Below are 23,323 nucleotides of genomic sequence, written 5' to 3' on the forward strand. Positions count from 1 at the left end.
GCTCCCCTGACTGAGCCAGCTAGGAGGCCCCCACGTGTTTGCTTTTACCATCCACTTTTTAAAATAACCTATCATATTTAACCAACCCACCTTGCCACAAACTCCTTATTCTTATGACCAGCAGAAGTATCTTTGAAGGAATAGCTTTCACTACTTATTATAAATGGGTAGATAATCGCCTGTGGATAGTTATCAGCAATTTCTTCCACAGTGTGCTGGACAGCAACAGCTTCCTCTTTGTCCAGTAAGGCCACCATATGGCTGATCCAGCCAATGAACTGCCAGCAAGGAATGGAAGACATCTAAAACACAGAGAAGTGTCACTTAATGATGAATATTTAACAGTTTTATTATAAAAGTATTATGTGTCCATATAAAAAAATATGTATCTATATACAGAAGTATAAAAACAGGCATAAGTCTAAAACAAAACATCTTCTCTCCCTCAGTCCTCTCAGTTCTTATTCCAGTGAGGCAACCATTCCACTGTTTTGGATGTTTTGCCTGCAAGTGCACCCATATTCTTTCTTTACTTGAATGGAATCAGCTCCATATACTGTCTGACAGAGATTCACCCCATTCCTTTTAACAGCTATATAGTATTCCATTTTGCTTAACTACTGCTATATAATCAATTTTTACGTTATTTTCCAAGTTTTTCTATTATAGATAATGCTATAATGGAAATCCCTACACGTTTATCACTTGTGCTATGTGTGCCCACTGGATAAATTCCTACAGGTAAAACTACTGTGTGAACATTAATAATTGTAAAAAACGTTGCTAGACTTCCCTCCAAAAAGATTTTTCAAATTTTCATTTTTAAAAGTGTAATGAAAACTCCTATAACTCAATACCAAAAACCCAAATAATCTGATTAAAAAATGGGCAGCACAGCTCAGAAAACCGAGACTCTCCCCCTAAGGTCAGAAACACGACAGGGATGTCCACTGTCACCACCGTTGTTCAACATAGTCCTGGATGTCCTAGCCTCAGCAATCGGACAACAAAAAGAAATAAAAAAGCATACAAATTGGCAAACTTTCATTCTTTGACAAAGAATGTCAAAGACAAAGACATACAAAGCAGACAAAGCAGACATACAAAGGAGACATACAAAGCAGACAAAGCACACAAAGACAAACTTTCATTCTTGACAAAGAAGTCAAACTTTCATTCTTTGCAGATGACATGATACTCTATGTGGAAAACCCGAAAGACTCCACCAAAAAACTACTAGAACTCATCCATGATTCAGCAAGTCACAGGATATAAAATCAATGTATAGAAATCCATGGTGGTGGTTGCATTTCTACACACCAATACACACCAATAATGAAGCAGCAGAAAGAATCGATCCCATTTACAACTGCACCAAAAAACTGTAAGATACCTAGGAATAAACCTAACCAAAGAGGTAAAAGAGCTGTATGCTGAAAACTATAGAAAGCTTATGAAAAACACTTAAGAAGACACAAAGAAATGGAAAAGCATTCCATGCTCATAGATTGGAAGAAGAAATATTGTTAAAATGTCTATACTACCCAAAGCAATCTATATATTCAGTGCAATCCCTATCGAAGTAACACCAGCATTTTTCACAGAGCTAGAACAAACAACCCTAAAATTTGTATGGAGCCAGAAAAGACCCTTAATAGCCCAAGTAATGTTGAAGAAGAAAAGCAGAGTGGGAGGCATTACAATTCCAGACTCTAAGCTGTATTGCAAAGTTGTAATCATCAAGACAATATGGTAGTAGCACAAAAACAGACACACAGATCAATGGAACAGAACAGAGAATGCAGAAATGGCCCACAAACGAATGACCAACTAATCTTAGACAAAGCAGGAAAGAATCTCCAATGGAAAAAAGGCAGTCTTTTCAGCAAACAGTGCTGAAAACTGGGCAGTGACATGCAGAAGAATGAACTTGGACCACCTTCTTACACCATTCACAAAAATAAATTCAAAATGGATGAAAGACCTAAATGTGAGACAGGAAACCATCAAAATCCTAGAGAAGAACACAGGCAGCAACCTTTTTGACTTCAGCTACAGCAACTTCTTACTAGACACATCTCCAGCAGCAAGGGAAACAAAAGGAAAAATGAACTATTGGGACCTCATCAAGATAAAAAGCTTTTGCAAAGCAAACAATCAACAAAAATAAAAGGCAAGAAATGGGAGAAGATATTTGCAAATGACATATTAGATAAAGGGATTAGTATCCCAAAATCTACAAAGAACTTATCAAACTCAAACCTCCCCCCCCCAAAAAAAATCCAGTGCAGAAATGGGCAAAAGGCATGAATAGACACTTAGCCAAAGAAGACACCCAAATGGCTAACAGACACATAAAAAGATGCTCAACAATACTCATCACCAGAGAAATACAAATTAAAACCACAATGAGATTCCACCCCACTCCTGTCAGAATGGCTAAAATTAACAACTCAGGAAACAACAGATTTTGGCAGGATGTAGAGAAAGGGGAACTGTTTTGCACTACTGGTGGGAATGCAAACTGGTGCAGCCACTCTGGAAAACAATATCGAGATTCCTCAAAAAATTAAAAATAGAACTACACTATGACTCAGCAATTGCACTACTAGGTATTTTTCCAAATGATACAAAAATGCTGATTCAGGGGCGCCTGGGTGGCGCAGTCGGTTAAGCGGCCGACTTCAGCCAGGTCACGATCTCGCGGTCTGTGAGTTCGAGCCCCGCGTCAGGCTCTGGGCGGATGGCTCGGAGCCTGGAGCCTGTTTCCGATTCTGTGTCTCCCTCTCTCTCTGCCCCTCCCCCGTTCATGCTCTGTCTCTCTCTGTCCCAAAAATAAATAAACGTTGAAAAAAAAAAAAATTAAAAAAAAAAATGCTGATTCAAAGGGGCACATGCACCCCAATGTTTATAGCAGCACTATCAACAATGGACAAATTATGGAAAAAGCCCAAATGTTCACTGACTGATGAATGGATAAAGATGTGGTATATGTATAAAATGGAATATTACTTGGGATCAAAATGGCGATGAAATCTTGCCATTTGCAACAATGTGGATGGAACTAGAGTGTATTATGCTGAGCGAAATATGTTGGAGAAACAAATATCATAGGATTTCACTCATGTGGAATTAAAAAAAAAACAAAACATGAGAATATGGGAAGGGAAGTAAAAAACAGAAAAACAAAGTGGGAGGCAAACCATAAGAGACTAAATACAGACAACAAACTGAGGGTTGCTGGAGGGGTGGTGGGTGAGGGGATAGGGTAAATGGGCAATGGGCATTAAGGACGGCATTTGTTGGGATGAACACTGGGTATTACATTTAAGTGATGAATCACGGGGTTCTTCCCCTGAAACCACTACAACTGTATGTGAACTAACTTGAATTTAAATAAATACATTTTTAAAAATAGGAAGGAGAGCTGAATAGATATTTTTCCAAAGAAAACATACAGATGATCAACAGACACATGAAAAGATGTTCAACATCACTAATCAACAGGGAAACGGAAATCAAAACCACAATGAAATCTCACCTCACTAGCTAGTCAGAATAGCTAGTATCAAAAAAACAAGAAACAAGTGTTGGCGAGGATGTAGAAAAAAGGGAACCCTCCTGCATGTTGGTGGGAGTGTAAATTCCGCTATGTAAATTTGGTGGGAATGTAAATTTCCACTATGGAAAACAGTAGGGAGGTCCTCAAAAAGTTAAAATTAGAAACACCACACAATCCAGTAGTTCTACTTGTAGGATATTAACTCAAAGAAAACAAAAACACTAATTCAAAACGATATCTGCACCCTCATGTTTATTGCAGCATTATTTACAATAGCTAAAATACAGAAGCAACCCAAGTGTCCCCTGATAAATGAATGGATAATGGAGATGTGATATATGCATTTAATGGGTTATCACTCAGCCATGAAGAATGAATTCTCACCATTTGCAACAACAAAGATGAACCCTGTGGGTATAAAGCTAAGTGAAGTAAGCCAGACAAAGATTTTACTTACATAATTTCTACTTATACGTGGAATCTAAAAAACAACATAAATGAACAAACAAAAAACAGAAACAGACTCATAAATACAGAGAACTAGTGGTTGCCAAAGGGGAGAGGTGTGGCAGGATGAGCAAAATAGTTAAAGGAGATTAAGAGGTACAAATTTCCAGTTATAAAATGAGATCCCCAGCCCCGTGCAGCCCACTCTGGATGCCTGCCCCCTCACTGACCCAAGTCCGAGGACGTGGTGAACCAGGTTATCAAGTGCAAGACTGCAGTTGCCTGGGAGGCAGAAAAGCCTGTCTATAGCAGATGTAGAGGTGTCACCCCCAAAGGCTCATGAAGTTCAAATTAAGATTATCACCACTGCAGTTGGCCACACCAATGCCTACGAGTGGGGCTGATCCTTAGGGGAGTTTTCCAGGGATCTTGGGACATGAACGTGCTGCAATCGTGGAAAGTGTTGGCGAAGGAGTGATGAAGCTGAAGGCCAATGATACTGTCATCCCACTTACATCGCACAGTGTGGAGAATGCAAATTTTGTCTAAACCCTAAAACAAATCTTTGCCAGAAGACAAGAGTTACTCAAGGAAAAGGATTAATGCCAGGTGCTACTAGCCGATTTACTTGCAAAGGAAAGACAACTTTACATTACATGGGAACCAGCAAGTTTTCTGAAAATACAGTTGTGGCTGGTATCTCTGTTACTAAAATGGACCCTTCGACAACTTTGGATGACATCTGCCTTCTGAGTTACTGCATTTCAACTGGTTATGGTGCTGCTATGAACAGTGCCATCTTGGCCTAGGAGGAGTTGGATCGGCGGTTATCGTGGGATTCACAAGGGCCAAGGAGTCTAGACCCCCAGGACTTCGGGAAACCCATCCAAGAAGTGTTCACTGAAATGACTGGCAGAGGAGTGAACTATGCCTTTGGGTGTACTGGTAACCCGGAAGTCACAAGAGCAGCACTGGAGGCGTGCCACACAGGTTGGGGCATCGGCGTAGCAGTTGGAGTAGCTGCTTTGGGTGAAGAAATCGCCACTCACCCATTTCAGCTGGTAAGAGGCCGCACGTGGAAAGGCACTGCCTTTGGAAGATGGAAGGGTGTGGAAAGTGTCCCAAAGTTGGTGTGAATATATGTCCAAAAAGGTAAAAGTTGATGAATTTGTGACTCACAATTTGTCGTTTGACCAAATTAACAAAGCCTTTGAACTGATAGATGCAGAAAAGAGCATTCAAACTATTGTAAAGCTTTAATATTTATTTTTTTAATGTTTACTTACTTTTGAGAGAGAGACAGAGCATAGTGGGGGAGGGGCAGAGAGAGAGGGAGACACAGAATCTGGGGCAGGCTCCAGGCTCTGAGCTGTCAGCACAGAGACTGACCCAGGGCTCGAACTCTCGAACCGTGAGATCACGACCTGAGCTGAAGTCGGATGCTTAACTGACTGAGCCACCCAAGCACCCCAAACTGTTGTAAAGCTTTAAATTCAACAGAGAAAAATACGTCCATCCTTGCACCTAAGTCTGCTGGTCCAGCTGGAACAGCAAGACAAGCAGGGAGAAGCTCTTCCAAGTTTAGTGTCTTAGACTTTCTCTACTACTACTTCTAGAGTAACCTACTCTGGGGAACACTATGTTGTATATAATTCATAAATCTCTAATCAAGGACAAAGCTAATACAGTCATGAATTTATTTTCTGAACTCTCTTTTACATGAATAATTGCTAGCTCATTAAGGAATATTCTAACATAATAAAAGTAATTTCTTCATATGTGAAATAAATGAGTATGTCATGGGATAGTAAAGTATAGCATAGGGAATACAGTCAATAATACTGTAATAACACTGTATAGTGACATACGGGAATTACACTTATCGTGATAAGCACTGAATAATGCACAGAATTATTGAATCATTATGCTGTATGCCTAAAACTAATATCACATTGTTATGTCAACTTAAACTTCAATTAAAAAAAAAGTATTAGATTGACTAGTCTCCAAAATCTTTTCCAATTCTGGAGACAATCAGTTTTTTAAATTTATTGTCAATTTGAGAGGTGAAAAATACCTAATTTTAATTTTCACATTTCATTATTAGTGAGGGTACACAGTCTGTTTATTTTCCTTACATATTTAATCATACATGTGTTTCCTCTGACCATTTTCTAGTGTCTATTTATTTTATAGAGGCAGACATCAGCTCTTTTTTTGTTTGTTCCCCTGGATAGAAGTGTTGATTATTTTCCTTTGTAGCTTCTGGTTTTTGTATAGCTTCACTCCAAGGCCATTTTTAAATTTGCTCATGTTCCCCACCACCCCTGCCCCCGCCCCATGCTTTTTAATGTGCTAGTTTTAAGATAAAATCTGATGCACTTGGAATGTTGGTGTAAGAGTGAACTTGGCAAGCTTCCTCCTTTCAACTATTAAATGAGGAAAGAGCAAAGTGTGTGGGGATAAAAGGCATCAGTCCATATAGCCACAGGGAGTGCTCAATAACGGTTAGCTCCTCATCCCTGGCCATAACAACATTGACTGAACATTCCATTTATTTCCTCACAAATTCGAAATGCTATTTTTATCATATGTAAATAAAATATTATTTTGGAAAAACTAAAATCATAACTTATTTAATGATTTCTTCATTTGTCTTTAAGGAAAACACATACACATATATATACACTACATTTGAAGTTACTTTCATCTCCTTTTTAGGATCTTTTGGAAAAATCCCTACTCTTCCACAGCCACAAGAGGGTCAGAGGGTGTAGTATAAAGCCCTGCCAGGCACGGAGTCTCCACAGCTCAGATACCAGCATTGTTTAAAAATATACGATGTAAAGCTAATAGAGTACTATGCTACCCTTTTTAAACCATCATATTATTAACTCAAAGCCTGGCCCTATTCTCTAGTTAAACATCTAGAAAAGTCATTAAGGAGTCTTTCAGATGGCCCCTATGACAGGAAGGCGGCAGGCTGATGCAGACCTGTGGGGGAGGCCTTCACGGGACACACGAACGGTGAGCAGACCGTGTGGGGGAGTGCCCGCGCACCCTGGCTGTTCGCCGCGCGCTCAGAGGACTCACGGTGCTGCCAGAAGGCACTACGGTCACGGGGGTGGGAAGCCAGCTGAAATGTACTCCCTCTCCCTGAGATAAATAATAAACTGAGCATAAGGCACCAACAGATGTTCCAGACTACAGCTTACTCGTTATGGGCAGCAAATTGTGTTCCAGAAAGTTCCCGCCTCTGTCCCACACATAACTCCTCCTCTTCCTGGGGTCCTTGTTCAGACACAGTGTTCTTATCAACACCCACAAAGGAAAACTGGTAAATGTGAACACTCTTTTATATAGCTGTATACAACTTTAAGTTCTATATGTTTTTGGAATGTAGTAAAATTCAATCTGGTTAGGAAAAAGTGTAACTTGTGCACCACACATACTAACGTGTTTAAATATGAACAGAAACATGTCTTCACGTACTGTAAAGTTGTCTTTACCAGAATTCAAATACTAACCTCTTTTGTCATTAGGCTCAGGGTCTCCTCAGGATATAGCTCTATAATCTGCAGCAGTCTGGGAAACTTCAGCCTGGCTTCACTGGAATGCAATTTTAAAGCTTTCAACATTTTGTCCACCACAAGGGCTGGATACATCTGCAGTTCTACAGACTCAATAACTACCAAGGACAGGAGAGAAGGAAAAATGGTCAATATACCCACTTATATAAACTGTAAAATTTAACAAATGACTATATTTCCCTTTTTGGTTTATATTTTGTATTATGTCACTGTTCTCTTTTTCACACGTATTTAGATCAACCAACACCAGACGTAGTTTTGGGCCATATGTGAAAGCGTCCATCTTGAACCTTACTCTTCTGTTAGATCATGCATTCTGCATGAAGCGCAGTTTGCTTCCTGGGCTGGGTGGGAACACAGGGCAGCTTCTGGTCACTGAATTTATTTCAGGAGCAAGAGGCAGGCCACGTAGCCAATATTACCAAAGCAACAAGCAAAATGTAGAAAGTATAAACTAAACAAACGGAAAGACAAATGATAGCTAGGCTCTGTGTTGTCTGAAGATGTCACTGCCTCTTAAAAAGACAAGACCTTGGGGTACCTGGGTAGCACAGTTTAATGTTCAACCTTGGTTCAGGTCATGATCTCAAGGCCCGTGGGTTTGAGCCCCACGTCAGGCTCTCTGCTGTCAGCGCAGAACCCACTTCAGATCCTCTGTCCCCCTCTTTCTCTGCCCCTCCCCCACTCGTGTGTGTGTGTGTGTGTGTGTGTGTGTGTGTGCGCGCGCGCGCGCGTGCACTCTCTCTCAAAAATAAATCAACATGAAAAAAAAGGGCAAGACTTTTCTCAGAATAACTGCCACTTAAAAACAAACAAGCAAACTGGAAACCTAAAATATCCACAAAAGTCTTAAGACTGGTTAACACAGTGTGACAAACTAAATGGCTTTTCCTTCTGTGATTCACCTGAGGCACTCTCCTCCTCCTTGCGAAGCTGCTGGTCACAGAAATCCACCAGTGTCATGTAAGCCTCTGTCATGCTGCCTACAGGCCCCTGGCCCTCGAGGGAAGGCTGGGCCTCCTCTTCAGCTGTCCGTACGGCCTCAGAAAGGTGATGGAATGCTCTCTGGTATAGACCTGCAATCACCTAGAATTCACAGAGGTCTGTGAGTACGGCTGAAGTTTTCTCGAAGAACTCTACTTTCTACTTGTGATGATACAGAAAGATTACTTGTGATTTCTGAGTTGTGAGATATCACAGAAAGCTGGTTAAATGGAAAAGGGAGTTTGTCTGCCCTGATTGTGAAACAGTAAGTGATTCCAGTACGATCCTCAGTACTTTTAAAAATCAGATGGTCCACTAATCATGCAGAACTGGCACCAAAGGTCACTGGGGGTCATATAGCCTGTCCGAAGGAGAGACAGAAGATGGTGCTTTAACCTCTCCACCCTGCACAGATATTGCTAACACTGTGGAGGAAGAAGGCAAGGCTAACAACTGAAGTGAGATGGGCACAGTGAGATGAGAAGCTGCTAACTATGGAAAATACAAATTCATTTTAAAAAAGCTAAGCAAAGCAGACACTACATAAAAAAGGGCAGAAAAGCCTGGTTTGCCCCATAAGCTAGTGGGATGTCTGAATGGCGGCTGGTGGTGAAATTTCATTAAAAAAATCCATGGAAGAACTGTTCCCATCAATCTGACACAAATTTCTGATTTTTAATACTAAAACAGTCTGTATTGTTCAAATAAACAGGAAACACATGGAGTATGTCAGTTTTCCACATAAGAAACTTGGCTGTGCATAACTGTCAAATGTATTTCCAAACACAAAGCAATCATCATTCTTCATTATTTCTTCCATGTAGCCAGAAGGCTGCACATTATAGACACACAACACACAAACATAACAAGCTCACTCTTCCTGTGTTCATTACCTTGTCTGTATTCTCTGAACCGGATCCAGAAAGGTCCAAGATTCTTCTAGCCTTGCTTTCCTCGATTTCAGCAAGGCAGGTTGGTTCCCTGCTGAGAGCATCAGCTATGATTCTGTAAGTTGTACCCAAGAGAATGTTCTGGTCATGGAAAGCCAGAACATCTTTGCTTAAGTAACTTGATATGCTCTCACCTGTTGGATTAAAAACATACAACACACATGATTTTCTCAGAAATAAATGAATGCCATAAATTAAAAAAAAAAGATATTCATAGCGTACAAAGGTTGTTTTCTATTAAAAAAGTAAAATAAATCTTGAAAGTATAAGAAACTGACTTCAAACATTGGTTAGGGAATTTCTTGAATTCACATTAATGAAAAATGTTCTTTGTTAGCAGTGACTGTATCAACGCCTACAGAGGCTAAGCAATTAAAACGCTGAATAAACTTTTATTCAAGCACCATCGTTCTGCGTTTTGTCAAAGCACCAAATTCTCTAATCATGCAGAACTGGCACCAAGTTCTCTTATAAAGAAAATGGCTCTTTTTAATGTGATTTGTGCGTGTATCTTAATAGCGCAGAGTACATTTTTAAGTTGATAATGTGGCCTATAGCTGATAACACCACAGATGCTACCACATTCAAAGGTCTAGTTCTATGTCTTACTGTGTGGTTCTAGGAAAGGAACTTATTAGCCCTGGTCAAGCCTGCAGCTTGCACAGGTGTGAGAAGGGACGCAAGCAAGAGAAAGGGCCGTCACCTAGCAAGTCCCGTCAACTACACTGCCATGTTCATCTGTCCATGAAAATTCTCTGCCAGATTTCCCTCAGATACATAACCAAAATTACTGGCCCTGTTATTTCACAAGACTGTTACAAACCACCGCCATACTAGGACACTAAAACTGGGTCATTATTATGAGCACTAATGTTTTCTCAGGATCAGCAAACTCCTCCTCCTCTCCCCTATTCCCCCCGCCAAAAAACCCTAAAAATATTTAAGCAATCATAAGGGTGATGTTCTAACCCTGATCAAATGGAAGTCCTGTTTCCCCTATTTGCATTTTGACTGAGACTGATATCTGATATAACACCCTGTCCTACTGAAGAGTCAGATTTGGGAATAGGATTGTAAACACTGTCAATAACAGTGCCATGTACCCTTGGACACAGGGCAGCAGAGCAGGTGGAGTGGATCGAAAACTCTCAAAGAGAAAGGTTTTCTCCCCTCAGCCTTAAAGGGTATGTTATTATAAAAAGAGAAGAGCTGAGAGAAAAAAAGGCAGTTCATGTTCAACTTTTTACAAGGCAATTCTTGTAAGTAAATGCGGTTTTCAAAATAATTAAGCTATTAGATTCATAATTTGCATAAGTATTAAAGAAAAAAATTTTAATTTCAATTTTATTTGATCGATAAAGAAATAAAATCTCCAAATACCACATTCAGTAGCATTACTAAGATAAAAACTACCTTGGCTGCAAAGAGTTAGTAAAATTATCACAAGATTTAATTCGCAAATATAAGATAAAGCAGCAAAAGAAGAGTTCTCATAGACACAGAGACGTAAGATAAAACAGTGCTGCTGCACGTATTTAGGAAGGAAGAGCATCCTGGTACCCAGCAAGGAGACTGTTTTCAGCGCCGTGAGGACCTGCTCCGGGCAGCTCTGGGCCCGGCTCCGGCTGTGGCTGAGCCGGGAGTAGCTGTGCACCCACTTCACCTGCCAGCCATCTCTTGTTTTGGAGTCTCTACGCAGCTCCTTCAGTAGCTTCATGGCAAGTGAGAAATTGTGCTACAGAAGAGAGAAAGAGATACGATGACATACAGGTGGTAACTTAGAAATAAAACTATTTAATGCAAGTTTTTAACTGGCCTGCTTTCCTTTTTGCATGACACAGCTCACCTTAGAGCAGCGAACCCCTCCTCCCCTTAAATTATGTAGATGTGTTCTTATTCATCGTGGGGACAGATTCATCACATTGAAAGTGTACAATTCTGTGTCTCTTGGTATATTCACAAAGTTGGGCGACCATCACCACTATCCAGTTCCAGAACGTCTGATCAACTCAAAAAGAAACCCTTTGTCCATGAGCATTTGCTCCCCATTCCCCCTGGCCATGGCCAAACCACTAATCTACTTCTGTCTCTGTGGATTTACCTATTCTGGACATTTCATGTCAGTGAAATCAGAAAACATGTGGTGATTTTTACCTGTCTCCTTTCACTTAGCATAGTATTTTCTGGGTTCATTCATGTTACAGTTTGCATCAGTACTTTATTCCTTCACATGGCTGAATAACATTGTACTGCATGAATATAACACAGTTTATTTACCCATTCATCTACCGATAGATTCTTGGGCTGTTTACACCTTTTGGCTATCTTGAATACAGATACATACAGATTTCTGTGCATACAGATTTCTGTGTGGACACACACTCTCTTTTCTCCTGGGAGTGGAACTGCGGGGTCACAAGCTAACTCTACGTTTAACTTTTCAAGGAACTGTCAGACTGTTCTCCACAGCGGCCGCACCATTTTACGCTGTCATCAGCGTATGAGGGTTCCAATTTCTCCACATCTTCACCAACACTTGTTACTGTCTCTTTGATTACAGTGGGTGTGAAGTGGTGTCTTGTGTGCTTTTGATTTGCATTTTCCTAATAACTAATAATGTTGAACATCTTCTCATGTGCTTGTTGACCATCTGTGGATCTACTTTGGAGAAATGTCGATTTAGATCCTTTGCCCTTTTTTTTGTTGGGTTGTTTGAGTTTTTGTTGTTCAGTTATAAAGAGTCCGTTAGGTGTTCTGCATAGTGGATCCACAGCAAATATATGATTTCCCAGTATTTTCTCACATTGTAGGAGTTGTCTCATCACTCTTTACGGCACAGTTTTTAAATTTTGGTGTATAAATGTTGGTTGTTGTGTGGACGTCTTTTAAATCTTCCCTATCAAGGTTCAAAGACTTTTCCTCAAACTGGGGCCTTCGTAATCACCCCCCCTTCCAACTGCAAAGGCTAAAATTCCGAGGCATCCTCAGCTGCACCTTCTCCATCATTCCCAGCGTCTCTGGGCTTCTTCTATCACTAACAGAGCATCTCGCACGCTGTCTGCGTTCCCACCACCACCTCCCTACATTGAGACTTCACGGTCTCTCTGCCTTTTCCCTGAGCAGCCAATCTTCCAAACAGCTTCTGACGTAGTCAACATGTTCAGAGCAGACTTCAATTCCCAGTTCCTCACCTCCATGATTTTGTTTGAATTTATCTTGTATCTATAACATCTTTCTCTTTTCTTCACGTGCAAACCCTGCTGTTTCCATAAAGCCTTGCCCAAATGCCTCCTTCTCCAGGAAGCCCTCTTACCAGGCAGAATCTCTCTTGTTCCCTGGGCTCTCCTAGCATGGTGACCTCTCTTTTCTTTGCCCACCTTGAACTTTTGTTGGGTCAAAGTGCAGCTCTTGTTCTCTCGCCAGACGGTGACCACGAGAGAAGGAATAGTAGCCTTTACCCAGACATTGCTGGGTACAGTTTCTGAGCCGCACCGTGCTACTCATCACTACTCACAACTTCCTCCCCACCAAATTCCTAACCTCAAATCACCCCATTATGACCACAAACCCAGTCTATTCACCAAACTCCTGTTATGTCTGCTTTATAATCTTAAGACCTCGGGTAACTTTACCTGCCTTCTTTCCGCTTCCGCTTCCTTCCATGTGCAATGAAGCCAGCCACCACTTTCTTAGCAAGATCATCAGCCGTTGTCCCTGTGTTACACCCACCTGGCAAAACCACACTCTGGGTATAGCGAGGGCATGCCTCGTCCGCTCCTACACACTTACAGATGCACCAGAGACACAGTAGCCAGGCTCTCTGTGTGCCCCGACAGTCCTTCCATGGCTTTCCAGGCCCTCCACCACAGTCCACAATAGCCCACCACTCTCTCACTGTCCTCAGCTCTCCTCGGCTCAACCTCTGCAGAGGGCCTCGCGGCCAGTTCTCAGAGAGAACAGATGAGCTCTCCCACTCACCTTTGCCTGAATCCTGTCCCCGCAAACTCCACACGAAATCCGACTTCCCCAGTGACGTCCTCTCTCTCCCTAGCATTAGGCTTTAAACACCCTCAGGCACCTCCACCCTAAAGACCAAACTCCCCCCTGAACCCACTGGCTCCTCTGCATCATGGCCTACCTAGGGACAGCCTGCGCTCACTGTCCCTGAATCCCTACCTTCACCTCTTCTTCCACCCATTAAGATCTGACTTCTGCTCTCGTGAAATGATTCTCACCAAAGTCAACACAAGCCTCCCCTCAATGCAAGGGCACTTTGGTCTCTGCACACCTTTGCTCTCCCAGGTAATGACTTCTGCCCCTTCCTGTGGGCCCAGCCCCTCGGGGTCATCCTCTAATGTCACCGTTTGGTTTCAGCTCCTTTGTGGGCACCTCTCCCTTTGCTCCTCCCAGAGCCATAGGTCTGTTTTGGCAACTGGTCTTGGTCGCCTTATCCACTCCAGACAGTCCACGTGCCAGTCACACATCATACCTCTATCGCAAGCATAATTCTTTTTCTCCAGAACTTTAGATTTCCTACGTACAAATTATCGCATAGAAATCACAACTTGCTTGTCTTAAACGCCTCACAAATTCAGGATGTCTTGCAATGAATGCACCATCGGCCACACAAAACACTCCTCCTCCTGCACCCCATCCACCAAATGACACAGGTGGCAGCAGAACCAGTCACACTGCCTCATCCACGCCTCCTCCTTTTTCTTGGAGGAGAACCTAGACTGGCTACCCGTATCAATCACGTGGATTGACACTGGGCAAGCCTTTGCCCTTCCTCCAATCTTTCTCCTCACTACAATCAGAATACTGTTTTAAAACTGCATATCTGGTCGCCTCGATCCCAGGGCTTCCTGCACAAAGAAGCACGGCCTTTAAGTAGGGGCTGAAGTTCAACCGTTGCTCCACTCAAAACACCAACTGTCCCGAGCCACTTCTGGGTCTCATATGTTATTCCCTCCACCCATCTCACCTCTCAATTCCCAACTTAGCTATGACCTCCTACTCCAGGAAGCTTTCTCTGTTTCCATAAGGCTGGGTCAGGTGTCCTTCCCATGTGACTGTCCTTTAGTATTATTGTACTATAACTGCTCGTCTGTATGTCTATATTTTATTCAATTTAGTATCTCCAGCACCTAATGGTGTGCTTGGTAATGAAAAAAAGGCAAAACGCAAATTTCAGTTCTGCTACTTTTGGAGAGTTTCAAAGAGCATGGGCAGGTAAACTGAAATGCACTGAAGGCTTTATGTGATCTTCAGACTAGAACTATTTTTCTCTCTTCACGTCTAATATTGCTGGTACTGGTACTACCTCTCTCTAGCCCTTATTTATATGGGAACATATTGTTGACAACTTGCTAAGAAAAGCCAGCGTGCCACATGGAAGGGTTTTAGCCATCTTAGTAATTCTTACACATTTCTAAGTAATGCACTTGCAGCTCACTTCCTTCCCCTCTCTCACCAGAACCTTCTCCCAGTTTGGAGAAGTCTGAGCAGTAGTAGGGAGCACACATGTCTCTCCATCTGGCCCAAGCACCCTAACTTCCTGCTGAGAAGCCACATGCACTCCTCTTTAGCCACGTGCCTTAGAAGATGGCCCCAGCTGCAAGTAGAGCTAATGAAAAGAATCTTCTTTTTTTCTGCAAGAAATAGAAACTGTTTCTAATTCCAAGAAGATGTAGTATGGAGGAAGGAAGATATGAAACATCCACAGCCATTTCCAACTACAAAGGGTGAGCCTGGGGCTGCTAGACAGACTTACTACCTAAGAATCTGAGAACAGGGGTGCCTGGGTGGCTCAGTTAGTTAAGCATCCAACTCTTGATTTCAGCTCTGATCATGATCTCACAGTTTGTGGGATTGAGCCCTGCATCGGACTCTGTGCTGACAGTGAGGAGCCTGCTTGGGATTAGCTCTCTCTCCTCTCTCTCTGACCCTTCCCCACTCATGCACACTCTCATCCTCCTTCCCTCCCTCTCTCTCTCTCAAAATAAACAAACTTAAAAAACAAGAATCTGACGACAAAATCAGTATGGTAGAAGAGGGAACTGAGGGAGAGAAAGCAGGCCCTTGCTGACAATATATTTCAGAGTATCTGAAAGCCAGATCTTCTAGACTTTACTCACAGGAACTAACAGATTTCTTTTATTCACCTAGACTGCTCTGGGTTGGGTTTTCTGTTATTTGAAATATACAAATCCCTATCTGATAAAATACCCATCTCAAAGAAAAACAGAGAAACTAGCACTTAAACTTACAGAAATATTAATTATTTCTACTAGAATAACATTCTTTGCTTTATAATAGCAATCTATCAATATAGGGTCATTAAAAGAGTAAGCTCCCCTAGTATATTCAAATATGATTTAAGTACATGAAAAATATGATTTAATATTTTATATACAAAAAATAAACCTAAATATATTTTATATTTTATTTTATAAATAAATAAATATTTTATCTCCATGAAATAAACCTAAATATAATTTGTAACTAACTGGCAAACATTCATTTTGTTAAACAGGATCCAATCTGATATTGGGTTTATTTTCTTTTTTTAATAACAGAAAATAATTATTTTCTAATGATTAACAAGTATGCAATAAACTTTAGAACTTTCTGGATAATTTTAAGTGTTTCTTCAAGTTTACTTTCTTTTAAAGAGAACAAAAATACTAAGTACTCAATTATCTTTGAGCTTCAGATTTTAAGGAGAAGTTTAAAAACCAGCTAATTTAAAGAAATAGAGGACTGCAAACATGAGTACTCACCTGCTTTCTTGCACTTTCTACCATCTTCATTTTCATAGAAAACATACAGTTCTTAATCAGAGAACAGACTTCTTCTCCCTGTTCCTGGACTTCCATCCCATCACTGGGATCTCCATCACCATCCATGGACATACTATGATCATCTGGAGGAAGAATAAGTTTCTCCTCGATTTTGCTGAGAAAGAAACAGCTACAAAAAACAAAGAAAAGTGAGAGTTAATGCCATAGATTCATGAAAGAAATCTTGGACATACAGTAAGCTACTGGATGGTATTAATAGAAATTCTACAGCTATTAAATTTTTGGTCATTTTTTAGACTGTAAATGTACACTCTAGGCACCAGATTTAATATCTATTTTTAATTAACCAACTCTTTAAAAGATATTTTTCTAGATATCATTTACTGCATATACCTCCACAAAACAAAGCATTTAAACGCACAATGTTCTCTCCATGAATGGGTGACATGACTATGTTGGCTCAGAAGCCATTTCCCTTTTCATATCTCCCAATCTAAGGTCCTACCCCAAAGATGAAAATTGTAAAGCAGCAAACAGGTTATAATCACTGGGAATATGAAAAGATAATGCTATATTGCTACAAAATTATTTTTATTTGTATTGTAATTTACATATCTGACTCTGTTCCAGTGATTTCATTTTCATTATTTTCATTATTTTCATTATAGTTTCATGTTAGTAAACACTGACAAAGGCCCTTAACATATACAATCCATCCCTGATCAATACTGTGGTAGGGTCCCCTCCCTAAGAAAAAACAAACAAAAAACAAACCACAAGGCAACCTGGTTATATGTGTACATGACAACATCCCTCACGACCTTGTAACATGAGACCACTCAATCTAATCAGACTACATGTTTGTGTGTTACCATATATGGGAGACAATAAAGTAGAAAATATATAAAAAACTACACCACGTGGCACTCTGGGCTCAGTTCTTTGGGTAGGAACCCAACTGAGCTGTGCCAGCACAAATAAAGTTGCTTCCTGGAAAGACAAGCCTCAGTGTCATGACTCCCTGTGTGAGAATCCCGTGACATTACTTGGAGGCTCATCCGGGATTTGGAGATGGTGCGTTTCCACCTCCTTTGCCACTGGGGATACGAACCTCAGAGTGCCGGGGGAGGCAGCCTCACCAGGGGCTAGCAGACCGCTAGATCCACAGGAGGCTAGCCCTCCTGGTGTGTCAGGACGAGGATGCCGTGTACACCAATGGAACCCGTGAGTCCTAAGAACCAGCTCAGGGAGTGCCGCCCATCAGACTGGTAAGAACCTGGGTTCGTTCTGGCAGACCTCCGCTAAGAGGCAGAAGGGGAGCCTGATCACCTCCCAGAGTTGCCCTAATCATTCCATAGGGATGAGGAACAAAGCCACAACTCTCAGGCGCTGAATGTAGGGTGGTGGGTTGGAGTTGCTGTGTGACTGTATGTGGGGACTTGTCTCTCACTCATTTCCTGGGTCAATGACTATGATAATTAGAGCCAACTGTCTCTGGTTATTCTACCTCAGAACAGGGACTTTAAGGAATATTCCCAAAGAGCTGCTGAAACTCCCTTTGTTTTGGAGAAATTCCTTGTCTCCTCCAAACTGACATGGACTGCCTAATTCCACTAGTGGAAAAGAGAACAAAAGAAACCTGGAGTCTGCTCCTTTGTCCGAGCTGACAAGAGTTAAAACTGGGAATTCTCTTTCTCTTCCTTCTGCTGGCACCTCGTCTCTTCTGCCTTTCCTTACCACCCTACCTACCCCCTTCCTACCCCCCCTCCTATTTCTGCGCCACCTAGGGTGAGGCCTACATAACTGGCTCCTCCTCCCACTCTAGAGATAGAAGTTGTGGAGCAAAGACCACCCATTTCAAATTTCCCCACCAGTTCTCTAGGTAAAAATTAACCATGGGGAACAAACTGTCTTACATGGACCCAAGTAAAACGTATTCAGTGTTTACGCTAATTTAAGTTTATTGGTTTCAGACAATTTTATCAACATTAATTAAAAAATTTTTTTTCTACCTAGATTTGCTGAAGGTCAAATAAGCTCGTTATCTCTGTTCCAATTTATCAGCTAAAGAATGACTTAAAGTAATGGTTAACTTTATCTGTCTCATAGTTTTCATAGGTAATTGTTAAGATAGCTTTCAAAGTCTTTAGTAACCTAAAATGTTAAAGTTTTTGCTTGCAGGATTACATTCACTGGATATCATGCGAGATAAGAGACTAAAGCACTAATTGCCAGATGTTGGTTTGTGGTTCTGACTTGTTGCAGAGAAACTAAGGATATTGAGATCTCTTGGAAAATATGCCTCATGCTTAACTGATTCATAAGTTTGCCATCTAAGAAATTCTAATGTAACTGTTATAAAAATTATACCCAACAAAACTGCCAGAGCTCTTAACTTACTAGCCAAGCAGCAAACCAAAATGCGCAAAGCTATCTATCAAAATCTCTTGGCCTTAGATTATCTGCTTGCTTCTGAGAAAAGAGTATAGAAAGTTTAGCCTGAGCAACTACTGCCTACAGATAGATAATGAGTAAAATGTCATAGAGAAGATCACAAATCAAATAAAAAGGATTGCTCATATCCCCATCCAGACCTAGAACAGTTAAAACCCCGGGGAGTTATTTGGAGGATGATTTTCAACTTTTGGGGGACTCAAAACTCTCATAAAAATTATCCTCCTAATTCTGGGAGGTTACTTAATCCTACCCTGCCTAGCTCCCCTGGTTACATGGTCTGTCTCCAGTCTCATTGAGGCCATGATTGAAACAAAAAACATAGCCACTCATGTAATGATGTTATGAAAATATAAACCTCTAAACAAAGATGATACTCTTTGACCCAAAATAATAGAGGGGTCCAAGCATCAGAGGTGGGAATGTGATAGGGTCCCCTCCCTAAGGGAAAAAAACAAAAATCAGGGGCGCCTGGGTGGCTCAGTCAGTTAAGCGTCCGACTTCAGCTCAGGTCTCGATCTCATGGTTCATGAGTCCAAGCCCCGTGTCGGGCTCTTTGCTGACAGCTCAGAGCTTGGAACCTGCTTTGGATTCTGTGTCTCCCGTTCTCTCTGCTCCTCCCCCACTCGCACTCTGTCTCTCTCTCTCTCAAAAATTAATAAACATTAAAAAAAAATAAAAACAAAAAACCACAAGGCAACCTGGTTATATGCGTGCATCCCTCATGACCTTGTAACATGAGACCACTTAATCAGATTGCATGTTTGTGTGTTACCATATATGGGAGACAAAGAAGTAGAAAATACATAAAAAACTACACTATGTGGCACTCGGGGCTCAGTTCTTTGGGTAGGAACCCAACTGAGCAGTGCTGGCAGATATAAAGTTGCTTTCTGGAAAGAAAAGCCTCAGTGTCACGACTCTGCGAGAATCCTGCTACAATATCAATTAAGTTTTTGTTCATCTAGCGATTAATATCAATTTTCTTTTTTTTTTTCCCTTAATGGTTATTTATTTTTGGGAGAGAGACAGAGCACAAGTGGGGGAGGGGCAGAGAGAGAGGGAGACACAGAATAATCTAAAGCAGCCTCCAGGCTCTGAGCTTTCAGCACAGAGCCCGACACAGGGCTTGAACTTAGGAACTGCAAGATTGTGACCTGGGCCAGAGCTGGATGTCTAAACGACTGAGCCACCTAGGCACCCCTAATTTCAATTTTCTTAGAAACACTGTAGCCAGAGAGACTAGCATGTCCCACACATCTTTCTTTTGTTTTGTTGTTATTGTTATTCCCAACGTACAGGTCTTTCTAGTCTAGGGAGTTCCTGGCTCCCTACCTAATCTAAAAGGGTCCCTGCCCTCCCAAGAGCTGCTACAGTTTAAAAAAATTTTTTTTTTAATTAAAAAAAATTGTTTTAATTTATTTTTGAGACAGAATGCAAGTGGGGGAGGGGCAGAGAGAGAGAGGGAGACACAGAATCTGAAGCAGGCTCCAGGCTCTGAGCTATCAGCACAGAGCCTGATGTGGGGCTCGAACTCATGACCTGCAAGATCATGACCTGAGCTGGAGTCGGATGCTTAACTGACTGAGACACCCAGGCTCCCCTAGTTGCTACTGCTTTTTAAGCTTTCACTGGTTTTAGTTGAAAGAATAAACAAGCAAAAGTTGTATAACTACTTGATAAACATTTGAGGAAATAATTTATGAATGAAACATGAATGTCACACTATTAGTATGAGTCAAGTGCTCTGGCTCTCAGAAATGGAGGAGTGAGGTGGCAAAAAGGGGAGGTGGATACGTTTTCACAAAGTGAGATGGACTTTTTCCTGGGCTTTGAAAAATAGCCAGGTATTTTTTGCTTTCGATTTCAGGTATTAGAGGAGGTAAGGAAGTTCCGATAGAGGAAACAAATTAAAAAAGGCAGACAAGTGCTGTGGTGTATGACATGTTGTTCTATCAGACTGGGGAGGATAGAACCAGGGAGAGAACCATCTTTCCACAAGTAACAAGAGTCCCCCTCTTATATGGCAATGTAAACATCTTACAGACCACCTTTCTGCTGATAATTAAAGCTCTAGATAAAATAGCAAATACAACCACCTGAAGCCATGGAAAGTAAACACAGCATGGGCAGGGAAGTCAAAGCTAGGAGAAGGTGCTGCCATTTGGATGAGTTTCTGGTTTTCTTTCTTTTTCCGGTTTTGCCTTGAGGATAACCTTAGCTGCTGAGGGCTATGGTAGCCTGAGTGACTAAGATTCTGACAGGAACCCTGCTGTATTGTGCCCAGAGAAACCTAGAAGGGAGCCTAGGCAGACCAAAGGCTGCAGTGAGAATCCTCTAATTCTGTATATGAAGCCATACAAGTTTCAGCCTGCCTCCTGAAGTATGCATGTTCAACACTGACTGGAGACAGTGAAGAAAAGACTCAACTGAGATGTGGATCAAGAAGGCAAGACAGAGTCCACTGTCCAAATCTAACTGCACTGATTGCTCGCTAAAGCAGTTATTCCTGGGAATTATAAAAGGGATTAGAGTATACACAAGATAATATTAACAATTTCTAGATCCAAAATTAGTTGATATACAAAGAACCAGGAAAATGTATCCATTGTCAGTGAAAAAGACAGACAACAGATGTCAACTCTGAGATGACCCATACACTGGAATGATTAAGCAGCTATTTTAATGATGCTCCAAGAGAGCAAAACAAAACCATGAATAATGAAAAGGCAGCTATCTCAGTAGAAAGTATGAAAAAAAGACAAATGTAAATTTTACAACCAAAAAATCCACTAATTAATAAAAGATTCACTACACTGACTTAGGAATTAAGAAAATACAGGAAAATGACAGTGACTTTGAAAACAGTTCAATAGAAATGATTTAATCTGAAGAACAAAGAGAAAAAAGATTGAATAAAAAATGAATGGAGCTTCAGGGATATGTGGGACAATGTCAAAAAGTATAATATATGTGTAATGGGCACCCTACAAAGACAGAAAAATTATAGCAGAAGTATTTGAAGAAACAATAACCAAAAAGCCTCCACATTTAGTGACAAAAATGTAGATTTGAGCAGCTCAGTGAACCTTAAGTAGGTAACTTCAAAGGAAACTACACCTAAACATATCATAATCAAACTGTTGATTACCAATGATAATGAACAAAAATCTTGAAACCAGTCAAAAAGTATGATAGATTAAACACAGGGGAACAACAATTTGATTAATCATGACTTTCTTTTCAGAAACATGAAGGCCAAATGATACTGCTGAGGAGGAAGGAGGGATCCACCCAGAATTTCATATCCACAGAAAATAAAAAAAGTGAAATAAAGGTATCCTCAGATAGAGGAAAACAATAAAAGAAAAATAATAAAGCTATAATGAATGACAATAAAGATATGGAGATCTATGAACCATCAGGAAAAGAATTCAAAATACTTTTATAGAAATTTAGTTGAACCAGAAGAACACAGACACAGACAACTAAACGAAATTAGGAAAACAAATGTATGAATAAGAAGTTCAACAACGACAAAAAAAATAGAAACCATAAAACAAAACAAAAAACCAGTAATCCTAGAACCGAAGAATTCTATGACTGAATTGAAGAATTCAATAGAAATCTTCAAAAGCAGACTCAACTGGGCAGAAGAAATAATCAGTGAAATGATCCAGTGAGAGGACCAAAAATAAATGAATAAATAATAAATAAATAAAAATAAGTAAAAGTAAAATAAAATAAATAAAAAACAGAATGAGTGAAGAGAGTCTATGGGACAACATAAATGAAACAATAATACCCACTATGGGAATCCTAGGAGAAAAGGGACATAAAGTATATTTAAAATAATAATTGTGGATGGAACTGGAGAGTGTGATGCTAAGTGAAATAAGCCATACAGAGAAAGACAGATACCATATGGTTTCACTCTTATGTGGATCCTAAGAAACTTAACAGAAACCCATGGGGGAAGGGAAGGAAAAAAAAAAAAAAAAGAGGTTAGAGTGGGAGAGAGCCAAAACATAAGAGACTGTTAAAAACTGAGAACAAACTGAGGGTTGATGGGGGGTGGGAGGGAGGGGAGGGTGGGTGATGGGTATTGAGGAGGGCACCTTTTGGGATGAGCACTGGGTGTTGTATGGAAACCAATTTGACAATAAATTTCATATATTAAATAAATAAATAAATAAATAAATAAATAAATAAATAAATAAAATAATAATGGCTGAAAACTTCTCTAAACTGGGCAGAGAAATGGATTTCCAGATTAATGAGGCCCAAAGCACCCTAAACAGGTTGAATCCAAACCAAGCCACACAAGACACATTATAATTCAATTGTCAAAAGTCAAAGACAAAGACTTTTGAAAGCAACAAAAGTGGCACATTACATACAAAGTAACCTCCATAAGACTAGAGGTGGAGTTCTCAAAATAAACTTTTCAGGCCAGAAGAGAATGAGATGATATATTCAAAATAGTGAAAGAAAAACATGTCAGGGCACCTGGGTGGCTCAGTTGGTTAAGTG

The 23,323-nt window shown here is 40.7% G+C and overlaps 1 protein-coding gene and 1 pseudogene across 1 annotated transcript in view; one reads left to right on the forward strand and one right to left on the reverse strand.

Annotated features, from left to right (window-relative positions):
• Positions 1 to 23,323, reverse strand: part of PRKDC (protein kinase, DNA-activated, catalytic subunit) — a 205,897-nt gene that overhangs the window by 23,470 nt on the left and 159,104 nt on the right. Inside the window, exons 69-74 of the mRNA XM_047073912.1 lie at positions 16,316 to 16,505; positions 11,094 to 11,268; positions 9,477 to 9,667; positions 8,505 to 8,685; positions 7,537 to 7,697; positions 91 to 302 (exon numbers count right to left, since the gene is read on the reverse strand). Coding sequence (XP_046929868.1) covers positions 91 to 302; positions 7,537 to 7,697; positions 8,505 to 8,685; positions 9,477 to 9,667; positions 11,094 to 11,268; positions 16,316 to 16,505 — 1,110 coding nt within the window. The remainder of the gene's footprint in view (positions 1 to 90; positions 303 to 7,536; positions 7,698 to 8,504; positions 8,686 to 9,476; positions 9,668 to 11,093; positions 11,269 to 16,315; positions 16,506 to 23,323) is intronic.
• LOC124507926 (alcohol dehydrogenase class-3-like) lies at positions 3,928 to 5,269 on the forward strand (annotated as a pseudogene).

The sequence above is a fragment of the Lynx rufus genome, unplaced genomic scaffold, assembly GCF_022079265.1.
Source record: "Lynx rufus isolate CCGP_SWC_20201006 ecotype Redwood Valley unplaced genomic scaffold, mLynRuf1.p SCAF_12, whole genome shotgun sequence".
Taxonomy (NCBI): domain Eukaryota; kingdom Metazoa; phylum Chordata; class Mammalia; order Carnivora; family Felidae; genus Lynx; species Lynx rufus.